This window comes from Solanum stenotomum, chromosome 3, assembly GCF_019186545.1.
Source record: "Solanum stenotomum isolate F172 chromosome 3, ASM1918654v1, whole genome shotgun sequence".
Classification (NCBI taxonomy): Eukaryota; Viridiplantae; Streptophyta; class Magnoliopsida; order Solanales; family Solanaceae; genus Solanum; species Solanum stenotomum.
This window is the reverse complement of record NC_064284.1, coordinates 34,350,580-34,368,486: the sequence shown is the minus strand read 5'-3', so window position 1 is coordinate 34,368,486 and position 17,907 is coordinate 34,350,580. Positions and strand designations below refer to the sequence as shown.

The 17,907-nt window shown below is 36.2% G+C and overlaps 1 protein-coding gene across 1 annotated transcript; it reads right to left on the bottom strand.

Annotated features, from left to right (window-relative positions):
* Nucleotides 1-320: 320 nt before the first annotated feature.
* Nucleotides 321-17,632, bottom strand: LOC125860868 (nudix hydrolase 16, mitochondrial-like). The gene is made up of 4 exons (XM_049540900.1): nucleotides 17,280-17,632; nucleotides 12,338-12,452; nucleotides 6,947-7,030; nucleotides 321-871 (listed from the first exon to the last, which is right to left on the bottom strand). The coding sequence occupies exons 1-4, from the start codon at nucleotides 17,348-17,350 to the stop codon at nucleotides 605-607; spliced, it is 537 nt and encodes a 178-aa protein (XP_049396857.1). The 5' UTR covers nucleotides 17,351-17,632; the 3' UTR covers nucleotides 321-604.
* Between the last annotated feature and the right edge of the window lie 275 nt (nucleotides 17,633-17,907).

The window sequence follows — 17,907 nt, the reverse complement described above, 5'->3', positions numbered from 1 at the left end:
ATTATAACCTAACAAACTGCATCACTTGATAAAAATGTGGTAACAAATAGCACATAAGAATTAATAAACATCTATCATCTTCATCAATTTCTCTTATAACTAATTTAACTCCCTTGATTTGTTCACTTGAGAATTATCTATAGCCTCCTTAACAATCCACATTTCCCTTTAAGATATCTCTTTCAATCTTAACGGCATCCAATGACGTATTGTTTGATCAATTAGATTAGCTCTTTGCACTACATTATTATGAGAATAGCATAGGTGGATTTTGGGATTTTTAACATTATTGGTTCGTGATTAATTCCCCATAACATTTGTTTGTGATGAGAAATGACAATGTAATTACAATACTACCAACATTTGTTAAACTGACTAATTGTGGGTATCAAGCCAAATGAGAGATTTCTTGTTTCTTCTTTCTCCAATTCACCATCAAGTCTATTCATCAATGAGAAATCATTAAAATGCACCTTCTCTTACTTCCTAGTCCTAAAATGAAATTGAAGCTAATACACACCATCGAGCTCTAAACAATTGCCTTCTTTCGTTCAGATTTCAGAAACAGGAACCTCAATGTTGGTCAGAGGAACAAACAAAAAAACTAGTCCTCGCAATTCATTGTGCTTGTCATACCACTGTCATGCCACTTCAAAAATCCGTCCTCCAGAGCTTGTCGCATCCATGGGTGCCGGCAACATTGAATTGCTTCTGGAACTGTCAACCAACTTCTTCTCCTAAGGCTCTGTTCAGGCCAGCACTCAAGCTCTTCTTTCACCAACAAAGCAAACATGGCAGCTCTACACAAACCTTCTGGACTGAACTCGTCCCGGAGTGTCTTGCTTTTAAAGAGGTAGTGTCCCAGAAAGTGCTTCAAAATAAAATGCACAAAATATTATCAATACAGGAAAAAACAATGACATAAAACAAATAAGCATTTGCATGAAAAAAGAAAAAGAGGAGAAAACATTTGGTGAAATTGGTGGGTAAACAAACAAGAAGGCTCCTTATTAGGATAGGAGTTATTAACTCAATCTAAAGGAATATTTCCTAATTCTTGGTACTGCAATTATATGCACAAACAGAGATGCATAATATTCATAATCTTAATGAATTTCTTTCTTTTTAAAAACCGATCGTGCAGCCCACCTTTTGCACACCTTGACTAATTCTACTTGCTACCTCTCACCAGTGTAGATATTGGATGAACCTAGAAGTAACTTTTATGATTCCATCAATCCCAGGTTTGAGACTTCAAACTTTCTGTTATATTCAAGTCATGAAGGGAAAAGAAGAAGAAGAAAATGAAGAGGAGAGAACAGAGCTCCACCTTACATCATATCTAACATGAGACAAAAGAAAACGAGATATTTTATCATCAGAGCCTACACAGTCTCAGTTCATGTTATAAAAGATCTCTCATAAAAAAATTAATTAACACAAATTTCAACTATCAAAGGAAATAGTAACAAACTTAAAAGCAAAAGTCAAGGGTAAAGTAAGACACTTATCTGTAGTAACTAAGAGGATCTCAATGACAGTGTAACAGGACTAATTATTTAATGAAATAACTTCCAAATCTAGTTATTTGGAAAGAATTTCAGTTTCAAAATGTAACTAATATATGGCATTATAAGATGACCTCAATGTCCCAAAATGCTTTTATGGCAAGTAGACAAAAATTGGATGCAACCTTGTTTACGATTGAGGTAGTTCACTCCAGGATAAAAGGGTGGAGACCCAAAATCTACATCCAGGTTAACGCTGAAAAATTAATATGACCATATAACCCGGTTCCATATAGTCATAGAAAGGATGTGGTTTAAGAAAATTAACGATTAAATAAATCCAATAGGAAAGTAATCATTGACAAATATAAAGTTCAAAGGAGAGAATGAAGGACAGACCACATAAAGCAACCATGTTGAGTAGCATTATGGAGGAGCATAATGAAGGGGTGAGAGGATTTCAACAAAAATGTGAAGTTCAATATAAGAAATAGAAACAAAAATAGCTACTGAAACTGAAAGCACAGTTGGTATGGGGATGCTCCCTTATGTATATCATTCCCATCCATCTTAACAACTCAAACTAGAAGATAGTTGTAGTTTCCGAGGTTTACAAAGTCAGGGAGGGGTGATCTTTCTTATAGGGCTAGAGTTCGGGTAAAACTTGCAAGATTAGAAGATGAATGAACTATCTGAAATGATGGATATCCTGTACAAGAAAAAAGATGCACATATAACAAGTTACCAGTTGCAAAAAAAAAAAAAGGATGCACATATAGGGCCTCTTGAAAAAGGAAAGGTCAGAACCAAGGGATTTTCAAAATCAAGTCCTTCAACATAGGCCATTGTTGAGGGTGAAAAAGGAACTTCCTCACGAGTCAGTCTGGATACCTAGAGACCTAGGGAAGTGTCTTTCTTTGTGAGCAGCATATGAAGTCATTCAAACAGCTGAGAATAACGAATAGAAAGCCAACTCTCATTTGCTGGTGGTTTACGTGAAGAAAACAAGGGAGTATGTTTATTACTAAATCATATACTTCTTAATCGCCCAATTGCATACAAGTTGTGGTGAATGGAATGCCTTAGGGATTGAATCAATGATGTAACACATTTAGCGACCATTCCGACACTATGGATGTAAAAGAATAGGAGAGCATCTGAAAGAACTGAAAACTCTTTTATAGATACTAGTCTATCGTACGCGTGTTGCGCGTGTATCCCATATCAATATAATCCATATAATTTAATTATTTACATAAATATTATTATCAATATGTTTGGGTTAAAAAAATAAAATTAAAAAATATAAGATCAAAAAAATAATGAATGTCAAGCATATTTAATTAATTTAAAAAATAAATATAGAAAATATGTTCCACAAAAGTAGAGCATTTTGTTGATTTGTATTCACACGGGTTGTAGTAGTATTTCACCCATTCTATATATGATCTTTATACCTTTTTAATAAATTAGAAAATGCTGGTTAAAATGTCACAGCCTTCACAATTCTAAGAAGATGGACCTATAATTTTAACATGAGGAATATTACAATTACAACAACATCGAATGATAAATGTAACCTTTACTGGTTGTAGCTACAATAAAACAACAAGAACATTCCAGAACTATGTTATAAGATGTTATATATCTTACCCAGAGGGTAATAATATAATTGTACAGTAACTAAAGAAACTAGGAAAACATGTAAAAAGTTAACGCTTGGAGTTATTTTCAAGTATCGGAAATTGCATAAAAATTTATATTATTTTTTTGATAAAGTGGGGTATTTCATTAACAAAAGCGCATCAAGAAGATGCATATTTACAACTTACAATGAAAGAAAATTGACAAAAGAAACTGAGATAAAGAAAAAGGAAGTTCCTTTATAGTTGGTCAATATAAGACAAGGGAACCAATAAACTCCAAAAATTGTTCGGTGCTAGATAAATTAGCCAATTTAGTCCAGCAAAAAAGTAAGACTAGGCTTCTGGTTCTGAGAGAGTAATTTGCAGCTAAGGTTGCATCAAAACACCTCCTATTCCCCTCATTCCAAATACTCCAAAAGATAGCAACAGTAATCATTAGTGAGATCCTTTTGATGGTTTCATCAATTCTCCACATGCTCCAGTTCATATGTGCCTCTTTTATGGTATGTGGCATGACCCATTTCAACCCAAAAATGCAAAAGAACGTGTTCCAAAGCTTAGTAGCATCCTTGCAGTGCAAAAAATAGATGATTCACAGTTTCCAACTTATCCAAACATAGGTAGCATCTCTTCACTAACTGGAGACCTTTCCCTTTGAGATTGTCTTGTGTCAACCTAGCTTCATGGAGAGCAATCCAGTTAAAGCAAATAATCTTAGGAGGCAACTTTAATTTCCAGGGCTAATTGTCAACTACTTGGTTTTGTGTACCAATCTTCCTGTTGCATTCTTTCACTGTGAAAGTCCCCTTCCTCCCCAACACATATTATCTGCCATGGTCACATCAATATTATATCTTTCCATATCTGCTAGCAATTCCATCAGTTGGTCCATCTCCCAATTTTGAACTGCCCATCTGAATAGAATATCCCAATTGTTTCCATTTCTATTATGAGCTATGGTGGAATTCCTATTCACACCAATCTGATACTTATAAGGGAACTTCTCCATGGGGGGTGGTACCATTGAGCCATTTGTCCTTCCAGAATCTAATGTGAACTCCTTTACCAGGTATATAATAGGTGCACCAGAAGAAATCACTCCCTAACTTGGTAATGGGTTTCCAAGGGCCCACTCCATAAGGAGCATTAGAGATTTTTGTGCTCCAGTGATCACTTTCACCATGCTTGTTCTTACCCACCTCCTTCCATAGGCTTGGTTCACCAGTGTCATACCTCCAAAGCCATTTCATTAAAAGACTCTTGTTGTGTGACGCCAAATCTCTAATCTCCCAGACCTCCTTTGCATTTAGGTGGTGTGACTCTATCCCATTCAATCAAGTGAAATATCTGAGTGTTGCTGCTCCCCTCCTAGAGAAAGTCCTTCCTGATTTTGTCTAGTTGCTTTAGAACCTTTCTAGGAATAGGAAGCAAAGACATGTAATAAGTAGGCAGGCTATCAAGAACGATATTGATAAGAGTAGGTCTTCCACCCATAGATAGATACTGCAATTGTCAGGAAGCTAGTCTCTTCAAATTTCTCAATAATACCATTGCACACCTTACAATTCTTGTACTCTGCACCCAAAGGTAGGCCTAGGTAAGAGGTAGGAAGAACCCCAATGCTACAACCCAAAATACTTGCAAGTTCCTCTATGTTTAGTACATTATTGACAGGCTAAATAATACTTTTCAGCACATTGACATGTAGTCCTGCTAGAGGCTCAAACAGAGAGTATTAGGTTTAGGTAGTTTAGGTACCTAACTTGCGACTCTTCTGCCTCACAATCAGTGAGTCATCAGCATACAATAGTTGTGAAGTGATGACTGAGTTTCTCAGTAACTGACCCTACTATGAATCCCTGAATCCACTGTAAATCCCTGGCCTTCTCCATCATCTTGCTTAAACCCTCCGTCACTAATATGAACAAGAAAGGGGATAGAGGGTCCCCTTGCCTGATCCCTCTCTGAGGAGAGAAGAATCCAAGTGGTTCCCTGTTCACCAACTCTGAGTATTTGACAGTTGTAATGCTGAATCTTATCCATCTGATCCAGTTTTCACCAAACCCCATCTTCCTCCAATTAGAGATGAGAAAGACCAATTTAGCAAAAACTTTTTCTATATCAAGCTTGCACAATAGGGGTCCCAGATTTAATCGTACAAACTAGAGCTTCATTAGCTATGAGTACTACATCAGTGATCTATCTTTGCTTAATGAAAGCATTCTGAAACTTGGAGACTAGCTTGCCAATAACTTTCTTCAATCGTTCTGCTAGTAGCTTGGTATAATCTTATATACACTCCCAGTAAGACTGATTGGCCTGTAGTCTCTAAGTTATATTGCACCTTTCTTTTTTGGAATCAACGCAATGAAAGTGCTATTGCATGATCTCACAATTTGACATTCCTGATGGAAATGATTGAGAGTCCCCATTACCTGTGCCTTTATGAAATCCCAGTATCTCTGAAAAAATGCCGTGGTGATTTCATCTGGACAGAAGCCTTGTCTGTAGATGAAGACAATAACACAGTTTGGACTTCCTCTTCCTCAAAGGCTCTCTCAAGTGACAGCTTGTCTTCCTCTGATAGTCTAGATAATCCTTCAAAGTTGGATGTGGATCTCCACTCCTCATCCTCAGAGTAAAGGTTTTGATAGAAGAGTAAATCTCTTCTTTTATCTTGGCTTTGTCCTCTATGTATCCACCATCCTCTCTAACCTTATCAATGTTGTTGAATGTTCTATAGGAATTGGATACAGATAGAAAGTATTTTGTGTTCGTATCCGCATCTTTCAACCATTTGCATCTCGATTTTTGTTTCCAGGAAATTTCTTCAAAATTTCTTCTGCTTTAGCAAGTGCCTCTAATTCAACTTTCAGATTCAATAATCTTTGTTTCTCTTCCACAGTAAGGACTCTCCCTTCACTGGAGTGATCTAGAGCTGCCAGATCCTCTAGTGCTTTGGTTCTTTGTGTATCCAGCTTGCCAAAAACTTCTTTATTCCACTTAGATATTTATAAGCACTGAAAAAATAACAACCACATCTAACACCTTTCTAAGAATAGATGCATCCCTTAAAAATGTATGACACCTTTTACTAATAATAGCTTTTAGTTTTTTATTTATTATTATTAATAATAATATTATTGTTAAATGTAAAAATAGGTTAATTAGAAGGGAATTTTTAGTAATTCAACTTTAACTTTTGAGGTTCCCACTTTTATAAAAATAATATGGATAGATAGATAGATATCAGATGGATAGATTAGTGAATGTTCTTTTACTTGTATACTTTTGAGTTTTGGGACACTTCAAATCCAACAACTTTAGATGACCGGATGTCGTAGAAAATCACATTTTGTATAGAATTATCTACTTTCTTTTATACACCTGATATGTGGTGTAGGTTCCCATTATATCAATAAAAAATACATTTTATGTAGAAAAATAGCGTACAGCCTCTCTACCTCCAAGATAGGAGTAAGGTCTGCATACACTCTACTCTCCCCAGACCTCACTTTGTGGGCACTGACTATGTTGTTGTAAAAAGAAGACATGAAGACCATTTTGATATAAATGGATTTATAAGAACTAAATTCCAGAAAAGGGTTTAAAACTTCTGCATTGTAAGTAGTCACTGAATTCAACGTATGGTCCTTGCTCGAGTGGTACAAAATTAAACAAGCACTAAGCAATCACATAAGCCACAGAAACATACACTAAGTTCCAGTAGGAAAGTCTAACTTGTGTATCAAATATAGAAGTAAAACAAAGCAGATACTTAAAGAGACTTACCACTATATCCCCTCGAACTCCAGCTTCCTCTATGGCTTCACGGATAGCTGCCTCCTTGACTGTTTCATCATTTTCCCAACCACCCTATTTATACAAATATGCCAGAGATATCAATATGCAGCACCCATTAGGTACTCATCCTTGTGATCAAATGAACCAAAAGAGTTAAGTCAAACTTATTCAGCAATATCACCTGGCATCAGAAAGCCCAAAAGTAGACACCAGGAAGACGGGTTAAAATAAAAGAACAAGTACAACAACCAACATGTCATGTGTGACACACGCTTAAAAACAATAATTAAGAAAAACAGAAGTATGCACTCAATGTTGATCTTTGATCGAATGAAGTGCTAATATGCTAAGTAGCTTGAACTCTTCACTTCCAGTGTCGCACCCATGTAGAACACAACATGAGTGTGGGATCCATAACCGATTTGGTCAACCAATTTTTGGGTACTTTGACCAAAATCGACAAAATAATTCTGGACAGATTCAATGAATTATGTAATGAAAACAAAATTAAAAGTGAAATTAAAGATGATAGAATACCTTGTATATAGAAATTTTTATGTCACTCCTTTTCCTTAGTCTCCTGAGTCTCCTTGAGATTCTCCTCTTGATTAATATTTTCTCCTCAAGTTTCCACATAATATCTCATAATTTGCGTTTTATAACTCTATTTTTAGATATTTGAATTGTTTTTAGCCGAATCCCCACATCCGTATCCATAGTTGGATCTGAATCCCTGAATCTTAAAGTTTATGGGGGTGTTCAAATTGGCTATTTTAAGTAGCTTATAAGTTGAAAGCTAAAGTACATAAATTGGGAACACCCAACTTTTGGTTTTTCGCTTCTTTTTTTTTTTTGGTACTTTTTCAGCCTAAAAAAGTGTTTTTAAGCACTTTTTGTGTTTCCCAAACACTTCCAAAAATAAAAAATAGCTTAAAAGTCAAAAGCTACTTAAAATAAGCCAATCAAAACATCAACTATATCATGAAGGATCCAAAAGCTAGAATCAGTACTCGTACCAAACACCAGCACCGAGTCTGAGCAACTTAGCTAATATGTCATAAAATTTCATATTTAGACATATGAAACATAAGGGAAATACAACTTTTAGTGAGAGATGCTCTCCCCTCTCTCATACTTCTTCCAGTTGCCAAAATTCGATTTCCTCTTCTCTCTCCCTCTATCTTCTCTCTTCTAGAATCTAGACATTAGTTTTTTTTTATTCCTCTCTTCAGTTTTCTCTCTCATAGTTCTCTGGTGATCACTTATTTGGTGGGCTCATTATCTAAAACTTGTATCTTTCTCTCCTCTATTTTAATGGATCATAGGTCTTTGCTTGTGATTGTCCTTGAAAATGTTACGTAACATTTCTACTTATGTCTCTTCAGTAGGTCTCTTCAGTTTTCTCCGTAACATTTTCAAGGACAATCACAAGCAAAGACCTTGTTACAGATGTAATTAATACAAGGACTTGTGAGGGACTTGGTGAAGATATCTGCAAGCTGATCATTTGACTTCACAAATTTCGTAACAATATCTCCTGAGAGTATCTTTACTTTGACAAAGTGACAGTCAATCTCAATGTGTTTAGTCCTTTCATGAAACACTGGATTTGATGCGATATGAAGAGCTGCTTGATTGTCACACACAAGTTCCATCTGATCAATTTCGCCAAATTTTAGTTCTCCCAGCAACTGTTTGATCCAAACTAGCTCACAAGTTGCTGCCGCCATTGCTCGATATTCTGATTCTGCACTAGATCGAGCAACCACACTTTGTTTCTTACTCTTCCACGACACCAAATTACCTCCTACTAAAACACAATATCCGGATGTCGAACGTCTATCAGAGGGTTATCCTGCCCAATCAGCGTCTGTATATCCAGTGATATGCTCATGGCCTTGATCCTCATAGAGTAGTCCTATTCCAGGAGCTGACTTTATATATCGCAGGATACGAACAACTGCTTCCCAATGACTATTACAAGGGGAAGTCATAAACTGACTTACAACACTCACAGGAAAAGAGATGTCAGGTCTAGTTACCGTGAGATAATTCAATTTTCCAACGAGTCGTCTATACCTTTCAGGATTACTAAGTGGCTCCCCCTGTCCTGGAAGGAGTTTAACATTCGGATCCATATGAGTGTCAATAGGTCTACATCCCATCATTCTCGTCTCCTCAAGAATGTCTAAGGCATACTTGCGTTGAGAAATAACAATACCTGATCTAGACTGAGCAACCTCAATACCTAGAAAATACTTCAATCTACCAAGGTCTTTAGTCTGGAAGTGCTTAAAAAGATGTTGCTTCAATTTGGTGATACCATCTTGATCATTACCAGTGATAACAATATCATCAACGTACACAACCAAATAGATACACTGATTTGGTGCAGAATGCCGATAAAACACAGAGTGATCAGCTCCACTACGAGTCATGCCAAATTGTTGAATAACTGTGCTGAACTTCCCATTAATGGTTCTGAAGTGATTGTAAGGCTTGAACTTCCAATCCCCGTATTTTTGGAGCCAAAAACATCACACCCGAAAGACATTTTTTTGAAATTTGACTTGAAAAGAGTAAGAAACTTGCTGGAAACTGCCGGAATCTACCCACAATGGCCTAAAAATTGTGATTTCACCGGGAACTTGCCAGAAAATCACCGGAACCCTAATTTCGATGATCGGATCTAGAGAAAACTGAATGGGTTCTGGTCGGAAAAACTGGGCGACCCCAACAGAAGAAAACAGCTCAAAAAAAGATGATTGGAGCAGTACTCACACGCCAGCACATGAACAGATCTCGCCGAAAAACTTCCACCTCCGAATGGCACGTGGGGGCGCGTGGGGGGTTGTTTTCCGGTGGAAATTCTTGGGGTTCGGTCGCCTGAGCTTCCTGAGCCTCGTGATGGTGTTGTCTTTCGCACAACACCTTCAGAACGAAAGATGACACAAATCAGTTCCAACCGTCGTCGCCGAAATTTGACACAGTGACTTGAAGTTTCTCACAAATGCTCTGATAGCTTGTGAGAAATATATGGGAAAAATAATATTGAATTGTGTATCTAAATTGTTAGATTGAGACCCTATTTATAGACAATACATATACATTGAAATCCTTTTATAACTAGGATTCCTATTCCTATTCTTCTTCCTGTTCTAAGTAGGAATATATACATTTTTCTATTCTAACAAAACCCGAAGCTAAAATCAATACATGCGTTTTATCTTCTTTTTTTAAGAAAAACAAAAATTCTAGTGGTGTAATTTATGTTTCGTAAAGCTAGACGCATTTGTTCTATCAATATTTCACTTTAAAAACAATAATCATATATTTTTATCATATAAAATCAATGCATCAAAAAAAAAAAAACTCGATTGTTTATATATGATATTGACAAATGTTGAGATCGTTCATGCTAGAATCCCTAGGTTAAACAAATAAATAACATTCAACTCACTTATTAAAAAAAATAATCTTGAACACCCTTGATGAAATTTCTGGCTCCGCCACTGGCAATAACTGAAGCAGTAGGGGAAGAAGGGGAAACAGAGTAACATCCAGATTTTCTAGCATTTCAACGTACATGGAGCTACCTATGCATTGTCACGCAGCTTGAAAAGGGAAGAAGGTCAATCAATGTGGTGGAATCCACTCTCAACAATGGATGGACTGATATTTGTTTGCCGGAAAAATAGATATTATGCAATAATAGTTAAATTTGTTAAAATGGGATTAAAGGGAAGTGTACTATATTGACCAAACCTCTCTTTTTTTCGGCTAAATCGATAAAGCAAGAATGAAAGAGAGTAATAATTATACGAAGAACAAGACAAAGAACAGGAGTAAAGATAAGGACAAGAAAGAATAACAAGAAATAAGTAGTTCTTGATTTCTTTCTATTCTTAGATCTTTTCAATGGTCTTAGCTTACAAGTGAAGATGAGATTTCTCTCTCTCCCATGCAAGGGTTTACTTAAGGGGAGAAAAAACTAATGATGCTAGTATGAAAAGGCTACTCTGCCCTCTGAAAAAGGCTATTCGTTTTTGTTTTGATCAAGTAAAAAATTGCATTGATACTAACAAGACCAACTTGGTCGTATACAAGAGATATACCAAAAAAGGAGAAACCTACTAGTATGGCTCTCTCCAAAAGACACTCAATCCTCAATACAAAACAGGAACTTCACTGAAAGATAATAAGGGATCGGAGACTACTCCTCAATTTAGCAAAGCTAGGCTCCACCGCTCCACCCCTTCAAAAACTCTACTATTTCTCCTTCCAAATGACCCACATTAAAGCAAAGAGGAGTAACATTCCAAGCCTCGTGTCTTCTTCTTCTAACTCCATTCCTCTAATTAAACACCAATTCCTTCACTGATCTTGGTTTTGCCCAAGAAACGTCAAACCCTCTTAAGATATCCCACCATATTCTCATGGCTATCTTGCAATGTAGTAAAATATGATCCACGTCCTCCTGTAGTCTTCAGGAGACCGTGAAGTGGAAAAAAGTGACAAGGCCCTACTTCACTTAAAGCGAAGTGCAACTTTTGACTGGTCATCACTCCCCCTCATACAACAAGGACGGTCTAACCACCACTCTATATAACTTACCTTTAAGTTAAGGTGTTACCTTCTTATCACACAAGACCCCAGAGGCAAACTTCCATTTCATCTATGCCACCCCAATGCGATGTGTGACATCATCGTCAATGTCACCACTACCGTGGATTACGAACCCAAGATACTTTTTTTTTTTTTGAATCTCTTGGAAATAGTTTGTGTAATAAGCCTTACTTCCATGCCTGCTTCATCTAACACAATACTAAATTTGCTTGCCAAATATTTCGTTTTTGTCCTACTCAACCTAAGCCTTAAGACTCTTGAGTTTGTCTCCAAACCTACAACCTAGCATTAACTCTGCCTCGTGTCAAATTCAAATTTGGCCGCCGAGAATGATTAAATAGATTCATGAAGTTTGGATCTTTGACCCAGCTCAACAGCTCCCAATAATTTCAAGAAGCCACGGATAATATGAGTAACCATGTTATTCATCACATCGCCCATTTTTTTATCTGTCTTAAATATGAGGGGGTCAAGTATTTTATCTATTTTTGTCTAATCCATTTTCAACCTGCCAATATCTGATCCAATCGACACATTTGTCAGGACTAGGTGAAATAGTCGAGATGTACTTCAGTCTTACCATTTCACACCGTAATAGTTCAAAAAGAAAGCATAAAAGGTTAAAAAACAACTAGATCCATTGCAAGATTAAACCACATAGCGTTAGTTAACTATGGCCAAAAAAAAGCACTTCAAACATTACCAATTCAATAGGATAATGTTTAACACCGAAATGCTCTAACAATTTCTCACCTTTGGGAATAGAAGACCAGGCCCACTTGTCGAGTTTATCATCAATACTTCAACTATCTTCTCAGATGTCTCACCACTATTTTCTTCCATATTTCTGAACCTAAATGGAATACACCTGAAAATAAAGAGATTGTGAGATAAATATTTTAAAATGCAAACCCAGGATGTATTAAAGTAGTTGCCCATAACTTTGTAATCAGTAGAAGACGTAGGTGATAGCAACAAAAAAAAATGATGTAAGCTTAGATGCGAAAAAAATTAAGCATATGCCTAATAAGTAACAGATGAGAAATCAAAGAAATCAAAACCATCAACTTTACTTTAACCATTGACCTCAAACCAAAACCTACAAGTTTCTTAATCATTGTGATCCCTCTTTGCCTTCCACTAGATTTTTATGTTGTTCAATCTTTTGGCTTTTCAACATTGCCCCAGTTCAACCATTCCTTTTTAAGATTATTTTTTCCAGCTCTTTTTCTCCTTCACTCACTGTCCATAATGATTATTCAACCCGAATCATCCGTTAAAGCTCCATCGCTCCTCATAGAGAGGATAGATCCAAATGATTCTTCTTCTTTTCAAGATTTTGTATCCGAAATGAAGTCCTTTGTTGTTCATCAATGTTAAAGAATTGTTCACAAAGAATATTGAATGCACCTCCATCAAAATAAAAATTCCCCATTTTAAAAGGGGTGAGGTAACATAAAACACATAGAAAGAGGTCTTGCAAGACCTGCGACCTAGCAAAAGCCAAAGATACATGTGGGACATACAAATCACAATTAGAATAAAGTTTTAGTCATGTCAGTATGTTTATTCTAGTCCATTACTTTTTAGAAGTCTCGCACTAAGAAAATATGGAGAATTTCTAATGTTTTTTCAATTTTATTTTTAATTTATCCTATAAAAGATTGTATAAATAGTACATGGACAGTGAAGATTAGATCCCAACTTCTCCGGGATTGAGGTTCAGTTATTGTTGTTAAAAAAACAAATTAGATAGAGGCGCATTTTATGTTCCTTGTGAATAACTCATTAATATTGAAGAACAATTTGATTTCAGATAGACCAAGAGACGGTTAAGGCAGAATAATTTACATCATCCTGCAGAGAAGTATTTTATTTCTAATCAAGAGCTGAACATCAAACTATATAAGCATGAGTTTAACGCCAAGTTATACTAACTTCAATTTCCATTGTTGCAGTCTATATTCCATTGAACAGCAATATGTGAACTAAAACAGTTCCACTTTAAACATCTCTATTTTGTACCATGACAGTTCATGCTTGAATTCCTATATCTACAGGGTAAACAATCACTCACTAAAACATTCCCTCCATTGATGTATTGAGAAAATTAATTGCCTTGACCATACAGAAATTTAAAGTTGTAATCCCCTTCTACTCCTAAAAGATTTTTGGCTAAATTTGATACTTTCCATGACAGCTTGTAGAGCATCTTCGGTGTTCACTTCCGATAAAAACAACTACAAGTTCAGCTTTGAACTTACAAAGACTTTTAAAAGCAAAAATGTCATGGATTTTAGCTAGTACTTTTGCTTTAAAGCTAAAAGTCAAAATTTGTTTCTACTAACTTAATACATACTTGTCGGACAATTTTGCTCCATAAAATCCATCAGCTACAATTATTTTAGTAGAGCAGGTTCTTACGGGATTGATACCTTACAAAGAGTGATAGTACCCTTTCCCCAAAAGACCAACTATCCCTTCTTAAGGAAGAACCGGAAAGCCTACTGTTACCAACACGGCGTGAAAAGCTCCGCAACTGCTCTCTGATTCTGATCCTTTAAGCCTACTCATAGTTTACCAAGATAACTTAACAATCCCAGTCGCAGTTAAATGTGAAATGATATAGTTATGTAATAACCAGTATCTTCCAACACGTATACAACTAAGTTAACATCGACGAAAGTAATTAAACTCGAGAAAGTAAGGTGTAGTTGAGCTTAAAAGTTCAAAGTGGCTAAATGTATAAAAGTGCTAAGTTAAAGTAAAGAGATTAAGATTTGAAAAATATAATAACATAAGTGACCTACTTGATTGACTTAAATAGGCTAGCAAGTGACAAGTATGTGCATCATCTACTTAAGGTATACGGACCAAGCTAAAAGGACCAAGTAGGTGCATCACCTACTTAGGCAAATTGACCAATTTGTGGCCCATATTAAGTGAAAGAAAGGAAAAGGGAAAAGAGAAGAATGGGCAGCCAAAGCCCACTTAAGTCTTAACTTAACTTAACATATGCACTGAAATCCCACAAATGGGGTCTGGGGAGGTTAGAGTATAGGCAGACCTTATCACTACCTCGTCGAAGTAGAGAGGTTGTTTCCGAAAACCCCTCTTGAGTGCAGCAAATTCAAGTACAAAGAAGCAGAAAACAGTATAGAAAACATAACAACTAAAAAGGGAAGCAGTAAAAAGCCTACACAAGAAAGGAACAACAACAACAAAATAGTGCGATAATCAAAACATAGTAGACAACAAACGATAATAGATATCAAAAGCAAGAACTACAAAATACGGCTAGTACAAGTCCGAAAGATTTCATGAGATTATATCATTGTCGAGGTTCACTTGTTCATTTGTCCATTTGAAACTACAGAAGTAAAAGACGCCAAAAGGAGAAATGTATCACTTGATATGATTGTCACAGGTAGCAAACAACAATACGATGCCACAAATTTCCCCTTGAGGTTATTTATACATTTGTTCACAATAAATGACATTAAACATAGTAGCTTAAGTGTATAATGTATGACTTGACCACATGATAACGAACAATCATAAGACACTTGAAAAATGATTACAAGTGTTAATGTGTGACTTATAGTCTCATAAGATACTTCCCAGCACTTCAATTGAGCACATTATTGATTCTTTCTCATGTGCTATCTATTTGTTACTTCTTCGGTTGTCTGCTTTACATACCAATACATGTTGTATCTGTACTAACATTCCTATGGCTGGCGGCGCTGCATTTCTATAAATGCAGGACAGGTACGCAGCACAACAGGCATCCTTATTAGGCATCTATTGTATATTCAGCTGGAGCTAGCATGCATCTAGCACTCTTTTGGTTGTACTTATAGTTTTACTTTGGTTATGTAAGGCCTTGTCCCAACCATTTGAGTTGTACAGGACTACAGTCATATGTATTCATAGCTTCATTAGTCATTTGTATCTGTTAGCTATTCCATTTGCACAGTGATTCATCTGCTCAACATAGGTCATTTGTATAGCATGTGTTCAATGGTACTTGTCCACCTCACCCAGGCTTGGGGGTTGACATGTTATTACTCTGATTGTGCTTCATTCAGCATTATGAATAAGAAAAACTGAAGTACAGCAGTCAAGAAGGTCAATTATTGAGGCCATGCACAACAGGCAAACATCAATATGTCGATGTTGTCGAAAGTATTGACACCCAGTTCATTATATTATACCCCACCCCAATCTGCCACTGGCTACTTTCTGTAGGATTCAATAAACATTACCTTTTGATAGAGTTAAATTAATATTATCTTCAGTCTAACAATAACAATGACAGAACAATCTTTTGGTGTCACACCTAGTGTTCTCTTGTAAGAGCTGAAAGTTCGATTTGTAAAATATGTTCAAGTCATAAGTGCTGACTTCTATGAGCTAGCTTATTTTAATACAGTGCAAGAGTTAAAATGTAACACTCTACATAGCTATTCTTGGTGCATTGCTCATTGACAAATAAATGGGCGAGGAGGCAATCTCTCAACTAGACAAATCAATTAGTCCCTCTCCTGCAACATTCACCAGCCCAACTGCCATTGCTGATTTTTTCGGTGGAAAAAACATAATACCAAGCTAATGGTGATTGGACATGTGAAAATTAATTAGTGTTGTCAAAGACTCTTTGACATGGTGATGAAAACAAAAGAAATGATCACCAAATAAGTCCCATACTGAATCTAAATACATGAAGCAAGATGTGAGTTCACCTCAAAAGAGATGTTAAAAGGAATGAGTTTGGAGACTTGGGGATGGGGAGGATAAGGAGTTGGTTTCTTCTAGTTGTCATAGTAAGAAGGGAACTCATGAGAAGACACTATGAATAAAAGGATTATTTGATCCCTCTGAAACTTCTCCAATGACAGACCAACTCCAGTCTTATCTTATTCCCACCATATTGATGTTCAGATGGACTTCTAGTAAAGATAAACTGAGACCAAACTGGCTCCACTACTCCTACTCTACTTTCCATGAGTCATTTTTTTCTTTTAGTCTCCTCAATATTTGCTTGTTTTCACAGTTCGTCATACTATTCAAAACATCATATACAATTTAGTTTACACTTTTTTGGTCTGAAATGGACTACAAAAGGATCTAATAAGATGCTGACATGGGAAGGGCCTAAGCAGGCCAAAAGAGAATGGCATTACAGTAGGAAAGTAACTAGAGGTTTTGGAGGAAATGTTAACTCCATTTTGGAGATCCAAGTCAATTGTCATCAGCTTCTTACAGGATTGAATGGAAATAAACTTTTGCTTTTGATGTAACATTACAAAAACACCTTAGAACTGTCTCCTTGTTAAAATTTATTTGATCAAAGAAATTACAGATTTTTATACAATTCCTCGTCTCTCTTGTTTTTCACGGTTAGAGATTGCATCTTTCAATCCGTATAACAGCCAAACATCCTAAGAAGGAAAACCAGTTCATAAAGGAGATTTAACCACATTGATCCACACATGATATAACTTAAAAGCACTGGCATTGAAACAAAAGAAGAAGAGGAAGAAAGAGGAAACTTGAAGCGAAATTCACAACATTTATCAAACCCAATTAAGCAAACACCAACACAAATCAAACAAGTAGACTAAATTTAAAACCAAACTTGCACATTGAGCAAACTTTGCGTAAACGAAATAAAATCGAATTTAGCAAATACCCGGCAATAAGGCGATAACCATCTTCATATCGCTGCTGATGCCGACCAGTCCGAGCCACCAATTCAGACATTTATGTTCCGCGCTACCCAGAATAAAATCACTACACTAATCTGTGAAATCTAATCACAATCGAATCCTCAGCTAAATCAAATGTACCAAACAGCGTTTAACCATTCTTCAAGTTGTAAATTCCGTCTTGAACGTTGTGCATTGTTAGTCAATTTAATCTGCCCAATATTGCTCCATTTTTGGAGAGAGAGAAAAGGAAAAAGGAAATGAGAGAGAAGGAGCAAAAGGGTGTTAAGAGCAGCGCATGAAAAGGAGCAACATGGGGTGTGCTATGTAAAGTCACTCAATTTCCGCTTACAGGTCGGTTATAAACTTGGGTAAAATCACACAACTGCCGATTCTGTAAGCTGATGCCCTAAAGTTAACATCAATTTTCACTTGGACATTTCAATTGAACTTTGTTTATTTTAAACACGTTATGGTATATCCCACTGCAAGGTCGTCTTAACCCCTAGCCCACTAAAATTATCGCTTGGGGCTCCATACAATTACTTATATATGTTATTTTTTAAAAAAAAAATTATATGTACTATGAGTGTTATGATTTCTACCAAGAAA